General features: G+C 37.7%; 1 protein-coding gene across 1 annotated transcript in view; it reads right to left on the minus strand.

Moving 5' to 3' along the window:
- Positions 1–15,550, minus strand: part of DAPK1 (death associated protein kinase 1) — an 83,287-nt gene that overhangs the window by 22,078 nt on the left and 45,659 nt on the right. Inside the window, exons 3-14 of the mRNA XM_066568850.1 lie at positions 11,713–11,851; positions 9,753–9,882; positions 9,420–9,468; positions 9,251–9,277; positions 8,674–8,826; positions 8,487–8,532; positions 6,737–6,826; positions 6,243–6,335; positions 4,605–4,724; positions 3,406–3,504; positions 2,519–2,617; positions 1,271–1,369 (exon numbers count right to left, since the gene is read on the minus strand). Of these exons, the coding sequence (XP_066424947.1) occupies positions 1,271–1,369; positions 2,519–2,617; positions 3,406–3,504; positions 4,605–4,724; positions 6,243–6,335; positions 6,737–6,826; positions 8,487–8,532; positions 8,674–8,826; positions 9,251–9,277; positions 9,420–9,468; positions 9,753–9,882; positions 11,713–11,851 (1,144 nt within the window). The remainder of the gene's footprint in view (positions 1–1,270; positions 1,370–2,518; positions 2,618–3,405; positions 3,505–4,604; positions 4,725–6,242; positions 6,336–6,736; positions 6,827–8,486; positions 8,533–8,673; positions 8,827–9,250; positions 9,278–9,419; positions 9,469–9,752; positions 9,883–11,712; positions 11,852–15,550) is intronic.

Below are 15,550 nucleotides of genomic sequence, written 5' to 3' on the forward strand. Positions count from 1 at the left end.
GACAGTCTACTAAGTAAGTCCTGTGAAAAGATATTGTAATTTCTAATGCTGACATTCTAAAACCAAGAATAACTTCAGCTGACATACAAGTGATCATGGTACCTTGTCAGCAATACTAGTTTAAATCTATCCTTGCTCCTGAGGCTAACTATCTTGGTTCTCTCACTTGTAAACAGACCCTTGTTCACAAACAACTTCTACATCCTGTGTGCTGTGACTAATCCAGTGTCTACAACAGATTGATCAGAACGAAGATGCAAATCCCACAAGACCCGCAGTCTGAGGCAGGTCACTCTGCTTATCATGTTGAGAAAGCACATCCCAATGTTCTAGGAGTGAAGATACTTAAAAACCCAAGTCCTTTAGAGAACACATCACAACATGCCTTTGAAACTGTCTGCATTTGGAGTCCAGTGCTGACAGAAGCACTAATTTGCTTTTTGCTTGAACCCAGGAAACTTCAAAACATTCAACTTCAATTCATTGTACATCAGAGCAGTTACATGGAACACCATTAAAAACCTCAAATGTTTGACAAAAATATACTGAAAGCAGCCTACTGAAAAAGCACGGAGAATTAAAATCCACTAAAAGCTCTATCAAATTCTAAGAAATGGGTTAGCCTTTCTGTACCTGGCAAATATCAAAAAAGAGACAATTGAGGATGATAATAGCAGAGGACTTGGACTGTATTCAAGGTTTCTGTAAAAATCTGAGTGTGAAGAAACAGACAAAGACCATTTTCTGTCCTCCCTCAGCCTAGGGCTCCTTAAACAATGAAAAGGAAGTCCTAGAGGATGCAGCACTTGGGGAGGCTTGTGGAATTCACACACACAGAGTCAAATCTGGGTCAAATGGATTTTCTTTTTCTGTTATGCCTTTTCTCCCTTGTTTTCTTGCAAGAGTTCAGACCTCTAAAGAGACCCTCCTCTCATTTTCAAAAATGAGTCCTTGACACTGTAGAAAAATCCTATGACTGCTAAAACCAAGCAGAATTCAAGGCAAAAATTAATAAAAATCTTTAGCTGAACTCAAAGAGTTCACAGAGTTGTTTCTCTGTGAAGCTTTCATTTTTGAGAGAACCTGTGTTTTATAGCACTTGTTGGTTCTCTCATTTTTCACATAATCTTTATCTATTTATTAAGAGCTACCAAAACCTCCATAATTTGGGTTTGCAAACATGCCAGAGGCTAAACGTGAGACTTGAAATTTGACCACTTATATAAAGCCTTATTTGTTGAAAAAAATGCAGACAGTGTTCATGACTCACCTTGTCTTGAAAGTTTGGATTGGATCCAATGCTACAGAGAAACTGAACCACATCCACGTGCCCATACCGAGCTGCCACATGGAGTGCGGTCTCCCCGGACTGCAATTACAGGAGAACATGGCAGTGTAATTCCCTGTGTCACACCATGATTCACACTGCCTGCACACCCTGTGCAGCCTGAATGCCCTGAATCCTGCACAGGATACTCCTCCCTCTCCCTTGCCCAGCCACACAGCTCCATCAGCAGAGCTTACTAGCTGGTTGTAGGTGACAGACACAGCACCACCTGGCAGGAATGTTATTTCTTCAAGGCTTTCTTTTCCCAGAACTTATTTTTCCACTTTATTTGTTCCAGATCACAGACACGATGGGATTTCTAAGCAATATGAGGAGGAAGCTGTGTGTGCAATTGTGTTGAAACAGATGTCCCATTTCTATTCATAATATTTCCATATGCTCCCCCCTCCCCTGTTTATTCAAGGTAAGGAGCTGGCCTAACACATTTGTATACCCCGGTGCATTTTGGTCATTATGTCTAACTATTTGCAACACTTTCTTTTATGAAATTATATAAAACAGAAACTGTATTTTTATTAAGAGAGTAACCTCTTTCGTAGTAGCCTTATCAGGAGTCATACAACAATTTTCCTAATGTACCTTGCCTTGCATTAGTTCCCTCAACAAAGTAAACTGTGTTTCATGAGTATAATTTCTTCTGTACTGGAGCTCTGGCTAATATAAAATCATTGCTATGGTATAAAGATTTAACAGCAACTAGTTTCTAGGGCATATGTTGCTCAAAAAACACTGCCAAAGACAAGGTAAGTGCTCATCAGCTATAAATTGTTAGGCTTCCTCATACTCAACTTAATAACAGTCAAATTTACTTGTCAGACAAAAGTGATTTTCAATCAAAAGGAATGAAAAACCAAATCACGATTTCACTCTGAGTTCCAATGAGAAATCAAGTCTTCAAGTGAAAATTAATTTAGGTTTGTACTTCCCCACCTACCCACCATGTAGTCACCACATTTAACATGCACACTTGGCTAACATTTGTCATAAAAATAATCAGTACATCCAGCTACTTTAAAGCTTGGTTATCACGGCCCTATAAGTCAACTTAGAAAACCACACTAAAAGAGCCAGTTAAATTCTTGGAATTATGGCACAGCTGAAAACCATTTCAATTGAAAGATCTCTCCCTTTGAAAAGGCCCTCTGTGTAAAAAAGGAGTTATTTTCTTACCTTATCCTTAATATCCAGCGGACATTCATTATCATTGAGAAATTTCAGTGTTTCTACATGTCCATGTCGAGAAGCCCAATAGATTGCATTAGATCCAGCCTATCAAAAAAGGTTCATTTCAGATGTTATCAATCAAGTTAAAATCCTAATTCTAGGTTTTCAGCTGAGGTACATGTGCACTTAGGTGTACACAGACACACTGAAAAGCTATTCAAGCTTATTTGAACACATTCACTTTTAAAAAAATTTCAAATTGATTCAACAACACTACATACCAACAGTGACAACAAAAACCTCTCTATGCAAGGATGATTAACAGGATTACTAACTGTTTGCAAGGATAATCCTCTTCTCCCTTGTTAGGGAGTTCTTTCTAAAGAACAGTCATGAGATAAAAACCTTTCTTCTGCTTGCTTTACCATCTATCAGATGGAGAGGCAAACAGTTCTTCAAGCTTGCTTTAAATGAATTGTTACAGCACACTGGGGAAAAAAGCTTATTGTATCCTCCATCAAATATGAATTTTAATTGCTATATTCCCCATGGCTAAAATATTAAATTATCATTCTATATTAAATAAAGTTCACCATTGTGTTTTAGGGAAATCACTAATTTGAACTAATTGAGGTGGTTTTGTAAGCATGAACTACATTGTAAGATTAGTATCATTCAAATTATTTCAGCTAATAAAGTGATGAAAATCAGAGGATATGTATTAGTAACAAATGACATTGCTAAAAACTTGGGGTTTTTTTACTGTGGAAGGCAGAAAACAGGATCTACAGCTCAGAGTTTTTAATTTCCAATACCACTTGGTCTGAACTGCTTGTCTCCTGCTAACTGTACTAAAAAACTTATAAAGAGCAATTGAAAAGCAGAACCCCAACCTTATCTTGAACATCAATACGAGATCCACGCTTTAAAAGCAGCTGGAGCATCTGAATGTTTCCACAGCCAGCAGCAATCAGTAGTGGAGGTGTTCCATGCTAACAATGAAATACAAGCAAGAATGATATAGTTAATTGTTGAAGGATTAAGGAAATAGTGGAATAGAAGGCATGCATTGAATAGCATTTCAGATTTCCACCTTCAAATTAAGTCTGTAGGAAATAGTGCATGGAAATAATTTATTCCCTTTTTCAAAAAAATTATTGCACAGCAATTCTCCATATTTTTGAGATGAATTAATGATATATCACACAGCACATTTATGCTTTTAAAATTAGGAATATCAATGTTAAGCTCTTACTATTAGCCTTGTTTGGCAAGAACATTCCCCCTTGCAATTTCTTTGCAGCCACCACACCACCTCAGACACAAGCCATAGGCAACATCTAGGAAAGTGAAATGGGACCACACATAAAAACAAAAAAAATCCAATGATTTCTTAAATGGTTCAATATCTATCACAGTAAAAGAACATTTTACTTCTATACTGTTCTTCATATTTCTGAAAGTACTTTGTAATGAAGGTCACTATAACCATGCAAAAAAGTATTACCTTGTCTTGAGCCATTTAAGAAATCACTGTATTTTTTGTTTTAATGGGCACTCCCATTTCACTTTCCTAGATGTTACTGATGCATTGAAATACTGTAGTGGACAAGCAATTTCATTACTGAAAGTGAACACCACCATCTAACATGTTCACATATCCCACTTCTGCAGTTTGCAACTTCTGTTTCTAACAATGCTTTGCAAAGTCAGTTTTAGCAGTCTGGTTAGTCTTAAGTAGTCTGACATCTTCATTGACCACAAGAAACAGCAAGTGCCACCAAGAGTGAAGGCAGATATTTGATACACCACAAATCTATGGTCAGTTCCTGACCATAGATTTGAGTTACACTTTTGAAATGCCTAGGCAAAAAAATTTGGGCTCATTTGGGCTCCATTTTAATGAATCTTCAGAAGACTGAACATAAAACATGTGAAAATTTCTCCTAGAAAAAAGGCAGAACTTTTTCCCATTCCCTTGCCTTTTAATTTCGGGTGTTACATTTCTATTTTACAACCACACTGCTCTATTCAACAGGGTGGTAGCTAGTCCCCCACACACACCTCACACCTCAAAGCAGGCCCACAATACCTTGTTGGGTTGATTGACATCGTAATTTGTCAGAGATCCCAGAAGGTGCTGTAATCCAGGAACATTGTCATCATTGATGGCATGAATAATAGCTTTCATCACAAAAGAATCTTCCTCATCCTTGCAATTAAATGTGAAAGAAGAAAAATTGTTAGCTTTAGGAAAAAAATCTGTATCTAACAGATGCCAAGACATAAAAAAAAATTAAAACCTAAATTTTTTGAAACATTTTTTTGTAAAAGAATGCTTCAGCTGCAAGTTGTAATCTTTCATGAAGCATATGGCTAGCATGTATGCATGTTATTTGAAAACCCACACCAAACCACCTGACATGTTTTCTGGTAAAGTATACTTCCCTCTTCATCACACACAAGCCTGATAATCACTGGGACTCCACACAGGTTTCTTTAATTATTTTTGGGTGTATTTTCTTTTCCTCATAGGAAAAGTAGATGATAGATTTCAATAGAAGCAATACTCGCACAAAATGAAATTATTCCATGCATACATATGACGATTAAAAAACCCAAGTGGTGCATGAATACCAGCTGAATATCAGGTTTTGTGCCATCTGCAAGAGAGGTGCTTTGGTCCAAGCTGTCATCTATTCAAATGGATCAGTTAAAAATCTAGAACCTAAGTAATAAGCCTAGATACCTCTGCAGGTGTAACTTTGTTTTTCTCCTCTGCACTAGAATTTCAAAGAGCTGAAATTCACAGAGCCCATTATTTGGATTGCTCTTACCTCCCTCTCTCCCGAGGTTTCAGATTTTTTAGGACACTAACATTGGGCTATAATCCTTTCTGCTGGAACACAGGTGTGAAAAACTGATCCAGTGTTAAAAGGCATACAGATAGCTGAATTGGGGGGGGTGCTGGTTAGGAAAAGGAGAGCAAGAGGAGAACAAAGAGCACAGAAGCCAAAAGATAAGAGGAGAAAAAGTGGAAACATGAGCATGGAGTCACACAGGAGGGACATGGGGAAGATAGTATGCCAAAAAGGGCTTTGCAGAATTTTTTAAGTTTGATCCTATTAATGCACAGAAAAGATGATATTCCCCAGCTCTAAACATATTAACACACATTCCTTGCTGATCACAGGGAATTTGTGAAGTGTATATTAAAACTTGTAAGTAAGCTAAGAAGAATGCTTTTGGATATACAAGTATTTGTAATTACAAAACACTGCTGTCTAGCATTCATAGGATTTAAAATGGCCTCGATGATTTTGAATATTCGGTAAAAAAAAAAGGAATATTATTTTAGTTCACAAAATGATGAAGTAAATAATGAGTAAAATTCAGATGACATTTTTTCACCATATAATTGTTATGGATGACACTTTTTCATCATATAATTGTTACAGTGCAAAAAAATACTCATGAATCAAGTTTCAAGACCAAGAAATGAATTTTTGACACCAGGTATCAGCCTCAACACCGTAAGTTAAATGTCAAGGTTTCAAGATGCAAAAGATCAAACTATGGATAACTGACCTTTGTAACCTAAAATCTATTTCTTCTTACTTATGAGATTAGCTAATTATGCAAATTTTCAAGAGACTAATATTTCTGTTAGTTAGAAACTGGCAAAGTTCACATGTGATAAAGCTTTCTAAATATATAAGAACACACTTACCAGAGTATCATCACTTCTAGCGACACTCATGCTACTTCTGGATAAGAAAGATCTTGATAATCTTTGGCACAAGGATATTAAGCGCACTGATTGCTTTATAAAAATAACAAGAAAAAAGCTATATGTAAAAAAATTAGAAAATTCTGATAGCATGCTATCGCAGAGATTTTAAAGGACTTAGCAAAACAAACTGAAGTTTGACTTCAATACCCCATCTGCTTTTTATATTGAATTTGAAACCTTAACTTTTGTTATTTATAATCCAGCAGAAGCACAAAGCAAACAATTCACACACAAGCATTGGATGCAGATCACTGACAAAGAGGTCTTCTCCCATACTAGCATACTCAAGCACTTAATTTATTCCCAGTGTCAGAAGAACATGTTTGTTCTTCCTTCTTTTCCACTCTTAAATGTGCTGACCTTTCCCTGGAACAGTCAATTCTACTGCATTTGTATGTCACCAACATTTGATGTGTTATTGAAAGACTTACTTTCCATTTTCGTCGTGCTGCAAACTTCTTGAATTTCTCCATATTCACTGCAGAAGCTTTTCTACTGAGTGCTTGCTGAGAGTCTTTTGGCTGTGAGCAAAGGGAAAATAATGATGTTTCAAAAAATTCCATAATTTCTGCATGTAAGTCTCTGTCCCTCAGTGATGACTTCCATTTACATTATAATAGTACTCCAATCATACTGTAATAATGAAGTAATTGTAAGCACATATTTTTAATATTCAGAGTCTAGTCTGGCATACAGATGGAATTTCTTAAGAAAATGCTGTAAGGGAAATCCAGACCTAAGAATGCAATACTAAAATGTGCTTTTTCATTTTAAACAAAAACCCCTTCAAACATCAGAACATTCAGCCTTGTCCTTTACCTCCCTCTCTGATAGAGGCATTTGATTTCCAAGATAAATCCTGTCTTCTGGGAAGATCTCCTGACTGATTTTAAATTCAGTCAATCTTTGTTACAGTCTCAGTGTAATCACCTGGACACTGCTGAAAAATTATTCCCTCCCCAAACAAAATCACATCCCATCTACCAGTGCAGCAAGCTCTAAGCCCTCATCCTTTCAAATTTTCATGGGCTAATACTAAGCACCAATGACTAGTGGACTACACGAAATTTTGCATTTTATGATCCCATCCTCGAAGTCATTTTTATGGAGATATATATATATATCATGGGATCATGAAAAGGCTTGGGTTGGAAGGGAACTAGTTTCAACCTTCCCTGCCATGGAAATGCAAGTAAAGATAGCGGTTTAAGGGGAAAGGGGAAAAGAGGATATGACTAGTGGAGAGGGAATCAAATGCCTGGGAAGTTAAGTTATAAAGCAAAGTAATAGGGTTGTTTTTGTCTCTTTGCACAAGTGTGGAACTTGGTCCAAGAGAGACCATCTTGCCCAATCCTTGTTTTAGTGGTTTAAAATATGTCAGTATGTTCCACACATTTCAGCTATATCAGATTACCTCAGCAAAAAGTCAGCAAAGCATGGTCAAATTTGTAGTTTGGCACTTTGGTGTAGAAATGCCTGTCCTCAGATGATGTACTGTGAATTGCAGCAGTTTTGGCACAGGTAAATACTCTGCTAACTGATTCTCTGGGAAGTCAAATGGGATCAAATACCCACTGTGCATGCCCACATCCTGGGAATCAATGGCACTGAATGGGTTTACTACTCACAATCGGAATGTGATAGGAATTAAAACAATAAACTGCCAGGTAGCACTACACACATTAAGAAGAATGATGGGTGCCATTTCCTCCTTCTCAACCTAGCAGCTTCACAACAGCTCAATCCAAACCAAACACTGAAACACTGAAGAAGGAAGTGGACCACCGCATCAACTGCTCTCTTCAGTGTAAGGGGAAGGACAGAAGAGAGATTACTAGTTTTTTCCCAGTCTAAATAAGGGCATTAGAAGAAGAAAAATTAGTGTGAATTGGACTGGAATCAGAGACTGTATGTTTATCAGTGCAATGCTCTGTGAAGATTAGCTTCCCTGTCTGACCATAACTTTAATTTCCATAAAGGGCTACTTCCCTACTGCTAACTCACATAGAGCATATATTAACGAAGCCCATATTCTGTATGTGTTAGCTTTCATACAGGCAGCTTTCCAAAACAGTAAGTTACATTAAACAATTATGAAAATATTCCATGTTAAGGAAATCGAAAAGCATGAAATGAAGAATGATTAAAAACAGGACAACAGAGAATGAATGGCATACTAACCTTGATCCAAGGATGCAGCAAACTGTCTTGAATAGTCATTCTCTTCCTTTAAGAGAATAAGAGATAAAACAGTTTCAGATATTAATAAAATACATACTGGTTTATGTTTATTAAACTACCATCTCCTAATATCATGTAATTTTAAATACTAGAGATGTAAGTGCCACACAGAAGAATAACAACTCACTTTGGATCTTTGACTAGAAGCCTTCGTATAAAGTCTTTAGCTAGGGCACTGGTATTACTGAAGAATTCTTCTTCAAATTCATAATTCACAGCAGACACATTTGCCAGTGTTTCCTGTTTGGTTTCTCCAAGAAATGGAGATGCACCACTTAGACTGCAGGAGAGACAGAACATTCCTCTCAGTACATGTTGTAACATTGCTGCTTCAGCCCTCTGAGATCAAATAACAGTAGAAAGAGAACATTTTTCTTTTCCATTTTAAGGCTGCAGATCTACTTTCAGGAAGATGTGATGTAGCAGGGCAAAAAACTTTGCTGTAATTTCAAAGACTACTATTAAGATATAGCTGTAGCAAAGTCACCTACAGATTTGAAAACAGTTTCCCATCCTAGCTCAATGCTGATTAACAGCAATTCTTTCCATAATTATACTACTGCTTTTAAGATCATACAACTTGAATCATGATGTGCAATCAGAATGGTTTGATTTGTACAGACACCACCAACACCCCAGAGGATAGAATAAGAATTAAAAAACAACAACATTTGCAAGAAACACCCATAGATTTTGGTACTTACAGAATATAAGTTATTACACCAATGCTCCTGGATTGAAGGAAAAACAAACAAAAAAAGGATGAGGGAGAGGAGAGAAAAATAGATGGAAAGAGAGAGAGGAGAAAAAAAAAAGGTTAGAACATAAGCATAATCATGAGAGATTTATTTCAAGTAAGATCCAATAACTTACCACATATCTGCTTCAAGACCAAGAGGCTCATAATTTACTATTTCAGGAGCTAAAGGAAAAAGCAGCAAGGTAAGTACCTAGTCAAAGAACAGGTATAAGTCTCACTCTGAATCCATGTATGTCAGAGATAATAAGGTAAGATGCTGATAGATTAAAACACCTTAATGCAAGTCTAATTTGAAATCAAATGCTACAAATTGCTTATTTAAATTTCAAAATGTCACAAATTACACACAAATTTCATACTCTGTAAATCATCCAAGCCAAGATAAGCCACAAATACTGTTTCACAGACTGAAAAAGAATAGTTTGAAGAAACAACAGTTTTCTCACCAACAAACTCTGGCGTTCCGAAGATATTTTTGAATTCATTTCCAAAGTCAATTTTGTGTGCTAAACCAAAGTCAATAATCTTGATTCGAGGCTTTGGTACATTCCTGTCCAACAGCATTATATTTTCAGGCTTTGAGAAGGAGGAAGGGGGGGAGAGGAAGAGAGATTACATATAGGTACAAACTGGACAAGTGTTCTTCACCACTGAACATTCTTTTTACCTCTGTTAGACATTTGAATTGTATTTTAGGCAGAAAAATCCTGACTTTTCCTATTATGATCAAACATATGCCCAAAGTAACTACAGTAAATTAGGATTCCATGTTGATGTTGAAGCGCTAAGATTTCCACAAGGCCAAGATTTTACTTCTTGTAGATACCACAGTTGCAGTTTTCATGTGGACTGACCCTAAGTGAAACACACTGTCCCCCAGTAAAGATCACAGATCCTGTGCTACAGCCATTCCAGCACAGCTGGGAGCAGGAAACAAAACCCTATAAACTAGTTACTGGGTTTGGTTTACATTAGTCCCTGAAAGATGTTTCTTTCACACCACATAAGCAAACAGGGAGGTGTATCTTGTTGCCTTTGGATCTTCCAGAGAAACTTCTGGAGTGGTCCAGCTCCCAGATTTTAAGGCTCAACATACTTAAAAGGAAGGAAAAAGAGAAGGTACTCCTGTCTTTTCTAGCTAATTTTGAAATATGGACTTCACATTACTTTACACCAAAGATCTTCAAAGCCAGAACAGAGACGATGAAATGCCGGGATTATCAGCAAAGGGGGCTGTCTCTACACTGCATCACTTTAATCGGTCGGACTTTAACTCAGTCACCATGTCCTGTTATGTCTATAAGCTGGTGTACTCTGAAGAGGTTCTGTAGCTACATCCATCCTGTTCAGAGTGTTAGGGGCTTCTGGAGTCATAAAGTACAGCTCTTCATTGTTACCCTTCTTTTACCTTTTTTCCCCAATCACAGGACCTGATATGTTCAAAAGTAATTTCTGCATTTCCGTTCCATATTTTTTTTGGTCTACACTTTGCTGCCTACTTTAATGCACAAATTTTTGGTATCCAAGGATGACTTGTTCAATTACAAACAGATTGGCAAAAATTCACGTTTCATACTCTAAGAAATACAATTCTTTCTAGCTTTACAAATTTTTTCTCTTGCTGACTGTCATACAAAGACCAAATATATTACTGAGGTGATGAGGATGAAACTGGAAAAGGTATGCTTACACTGAAATCCATCCCCTTCCCTACCTCATCCCCCTTTCAGAACTACATTTCAATTGTAATGAAAGAATCATGTCTCCTTTTTCTCTTACAGACATAGCTGCCCACTTCAGAAGACTTCTGGAATGTTTAGTTGTCTACCTTTGAAAAATAACACCTTCTGGGGGAAAATGTGCTGAAATTGAAACATTTAAAAGCAGTTGCTGAATTTAGATACAAAAAACTCTGCTTTCGTTATCAAAAGGATGCAATTAATACCTTTTCTGAAAATGAACAAAAAAGCCCCAAAAAGGGAAAAAGACATCAGTGGAAATCTGCTGCCTGCTCCACAAAAATCCTTGTACTTAACTCAGTGCAGTTTCAATTAAGCACCTAAAAAAACCCACAGTTGAAAAAGGCATCTAGGTCAGAATATTTCACCCCGATCCCATTCACATTGAAAAAAAAAAATCATAGTCCTCATTTTTATTTCAGGGTTGTTTTCTCAGAATGGTTTAATTTTGTCAGAAGGTGCCATTTCCCCCTGAAGAAACATTTCCCAGACGGGAACTATTTACAGTTCAGTAACTTCTTTCCAATGGCTGAGCTTCCCCCTGTCTACATAAGCTAGCAAAACAAAACTGTGGCCAAGATCTTCATGATGACTGATTTGTGGCTAGAATTACAAAGGACTTCAATGGATGTTGATTACAGTTGAAGTTTTTATCTGTTCCACACACCTTAAGATCAAAGTGGGCAATTTGCAGAGAGTGGAGATACTGAACACCATTAAGTATCTGTTTGAGAAATTCTGTGGCTTCCTCCTCCGTGAGAGATTCTTTCTCAGCTAAGAAGTCGAAGAGCTCCCCACCTGCAACACTTGGAGAGTAGAAGCAGAGTTATTGACAAGCTTGCTTTAACCAGTGGGTTCCTTTTAGTATAGCTGTCCTCAAACGTTGAAGAGCCCTGAAAAGGATCCAGATGCTTTAAATGTTTCAAATATCAGAAAAAATGATGAAAAGTACTTAATTCAATACCCAAAAGAATTAGTAGCTCCCTCCCTTCCCCTGAAAAGAATACAGTAAAAAGAGTCTTCCTTTCAGACAAAAAAAAGTTCAGAAAACCCGAACAAACATAGTTAACAGTATTTAAATTTAAATGAAGTAAAACCCTCCTACTCTCTGTATGCACATTTAAAAGAATACCATTAAATATGAAGTAACAAGACTCAAAACATACCAACACAATGGGACATGACATTATCTAGAAAATAAAACATGAATTGGCTCATATCAGTAAAACACCAGATTTCTACACCCTCATTGAAAAATAAAAAATTTAAATCTTATTTTGAAATATTTACTGGCAGCTATCCTATTTTAGTTTCTAAACTCCCTAGAGCATCCAACTTTTGAAAATAGATTCTGGTTTTGAAATACTGTATTACATGCAGCACCTATATTGTATTTGTACTCTAACATGGTGAAACCTTTTCTACAATGAAATGTCCTTAAGACTGTTTCCAGCAAGTGTTCTAGCCCCCCAGCAGAAAGAAAAGAGGTAAGACAGAGTACATAAGCACATCTGGATTTTTGCATTTGAGAGAGAGAGAGGAATAAAGAGAAGATGATCCTCTTCTCAGCTCAGTCAAGCAGCTCTTAACCCAGTCAACAGCATGAAGAGATACTGAAGTGATAGAACTACAGCTATTCCCAAATAACAGACACGTTTCAGCTGAAGGACACATTAGTTTGCCCACTGTGGCAAACTACTTTTCCCATCTGTGAAAGCAAGGCTACTACTTAGAATAGTCTTAGAGATTGCAAAAATGGTCATAGTATCGCCTGTGTTTTTCATTGTAATAATACTAACACAAATTCAGAAAGTGCACTCTAATTTTTATTGCTTTTCTGCAGGAAAAGAAAATAATCTCCTCATGATTTAAAGCTCTGATTATGAAACATGAGGTGGTGATTAACATATAACAATGGGTAAATAGTTTGGGCAAATTTCTTGAAATACATTTGACTTCTTTATCATGTCTACTTTTTCAGGGACTTAATCTGCATTATTGTAATGCAAATTGCATGAAAAGTGTATTTTAATGAGTTCTTGAAGCTTTCATTGAGCTGCCTAGACAATAATGAGAGTATTGTTTAGGGTATTATTTGTGTTGTGATATTTTCTGCATGAAAGCAATTATTGAAACAAAGTGCCATTAAAATATAAGAATTATAGACTGTAAGGATGAGAGGTCATTTTAATGATTTTTTTTGTTGTTGTAGAGACATTAAAATGGAATTCCTAATGATTAAATCCAACTTGTTATTTTACAGAGACTGGTCAGAAGTGTCTTCCAAATGGACACACATGCATATTCTCTCATTGTTTGCTTCTGACTATAAAAAAAAAAAAAGAACATATTTTCAGGCTAATGTCTGTATCTCTGCAGCACTGCACTGAACGGTGACATTCATTTCCAATTACTGGGCTAAAGGCCTAAGCATCACGTGAAGCTTGCTTCCCCATGTTTACAAAAGGATGCTGGCTGCAGTTGTTGAGTGGCTGTAAACTGCAGCACAGCCTTGCCACATGGAGCAGGCAGACTCACTGTGGCTACTGCCCCATCAAAACCCATCAAGTGTAGGCACTCAGCGTGGCTTGGCACTGGGCTAGCTATCACAGTTTGGGGAACCAGAGAAGATGGATCCTCAGCTGAGTAAGAGCTTGTAAGACTGCATCTGGTCCCACTTTTCAAGCAGCTGGAAACCCTGAAAAACAGCAAAATCTCCTGCTGGTGCTTAAGCCTTTCATCAGCCATCACAAATCACAAAGAGAAGTACTCAGGCAGGCATTTGCAGCCATGGCCCCTCCAAGCACTGTGCTGTCCACCCTGCAGTCTAAAACAGACGGTGACAGTGTCACAGAGGTGGTATTATGCTTCATGGCTGGCAAAACTTGCTCTTAACTCCTCTTGGCATTTTAAAGATATGCAGTCTGTAAAACATAATAGTCATCTATGATTATCACTTATTATACACATTCCTTATAGACCCCCCCCCAAAAAGATTTAATTCCTAAAGTTTGCAACTTTTCAAGATACCTGCATTTATGTAAAATGGAAAGAACGTCTCCAGTTTCTTCTTATCTGCAATTATTCTGATTCTAGACTGCTGAGTACTATTATTCTGTCTTTACCACAGATTAATTGTAGTGACCTTTCTTTAATGACACACCATAAGCCTTATAATTGTGTGCAATAAAACATTATCTGTGTTTCACAGGTGATATACCTAGTGCTTGCAAATCTCAAAACTGAGGGCCAGGGAAGGTAAAAGGCTTGGAATGCTTTTTTTTTTCTTTTTTAAAACTGAAAGTTCTTTAGCAAATCTAGTGGTAGATTTTTGCAATCTGTTGTGTGCTTCTTTGATGCTTAAGCACTGTTACCCTAAGTGACTTGGCAGCCCTTGCTGAAAGAGTAGGCGAGTGAGGAGGGACGAGCTGTAATGCACTCAAAGTGTTGTTCCAGGAGCAGCTGTACCCCTGGTCTGTGGGACTCTGGTGTGCCCCCTCATGTTACACATCTCGCTCTTGATGTCTAGGAGGAGATCCTGCGTGGGTTCACCTCAGAGAGGGGGCCGTGGTGAATTCTCCTGCTGGTAACTCCTCAGCTGTGGGGGAGAGCTCTGGAAGCCGTGTTCTCCCCTGGGGTGCTGCCATAGCTGGAAAGCACAGTGCCCACTTGGCTGCTTCTGCTGCTTACTTATGGTAGAGACATAAAGCATGAGCGAAAAGGGTTTTTATAGCAATGATGAGTAAGACGTTATACTAGCATGCATAAGGGACTTTACCTGGAAGCTCAGAAATGCCTGGCTCCTCTGCACTAGGCAACCTCCAAGGGAGGCCCTTCTCACAAGTGTAAGGCAGTGACCCCATGGGAAGTTGCCTCTTTCAGCTTCCTCTTCATGCTTGTCAGGAGACTGCTTATTCCTTACCCTTTTGCTGACTCAGGAATATCTGATGTTAAGCTGTACTACCATGGGCATACAAAAACCCATGCTATCGCTGCAAGGCAATCTTCAAGTGAGTTGTGGAGGGTTAATACAGGTCTACACTCAACATACTTTACAAGTCTGATTTCCACAGTTAATTGACTGAAATACAATATCCTCAGATTTATCAGCAGAGCCAGGTTTTACAGATTTTGTAATTGGATTACATGTGTAGAATAACTAGAGGATCTTTACTAGACTTCCAGATATCACAGATGAAGAAATTGGTTAGAAAAAGCCAGTAAAGACACTGGTTGTGTAAGCTACTGCAGCCTTCACAAGCCTCCTAAAATGCTGTAGGGGCATCAAGTCTAGTCCTATGCCTCAGCCAGTGTAACAGAGTCCCACAATACATAAACACTGCATGTTTTTGTAAATCAGAGTCACCTTCAAAGTGGAGCCAGAAGCAAGGAGAGAGCCCTATTCCACTAATGTGGATATCCCATCTCACTCACAGAACCAGTGTTAATCTAAAGAAGAAGGCACAGGTAATTTCATACATCAGCCCCTTTGACTGGTCTTTATG

This window comes from Molothrus aeneus, chromosome Z (genome assembly GCF_037042795.1).
Source record: "Molothrus aeneus isolate 106 chromosome Z, BPBGC_Maene_1.0, whole genome shotgun sequence".
Lineage (NCBI taxonomy): Eukaryota > Metazoa > Chordata > Aves > Passeriformes > Icteridae > Molothrus > Molothrus aeneus.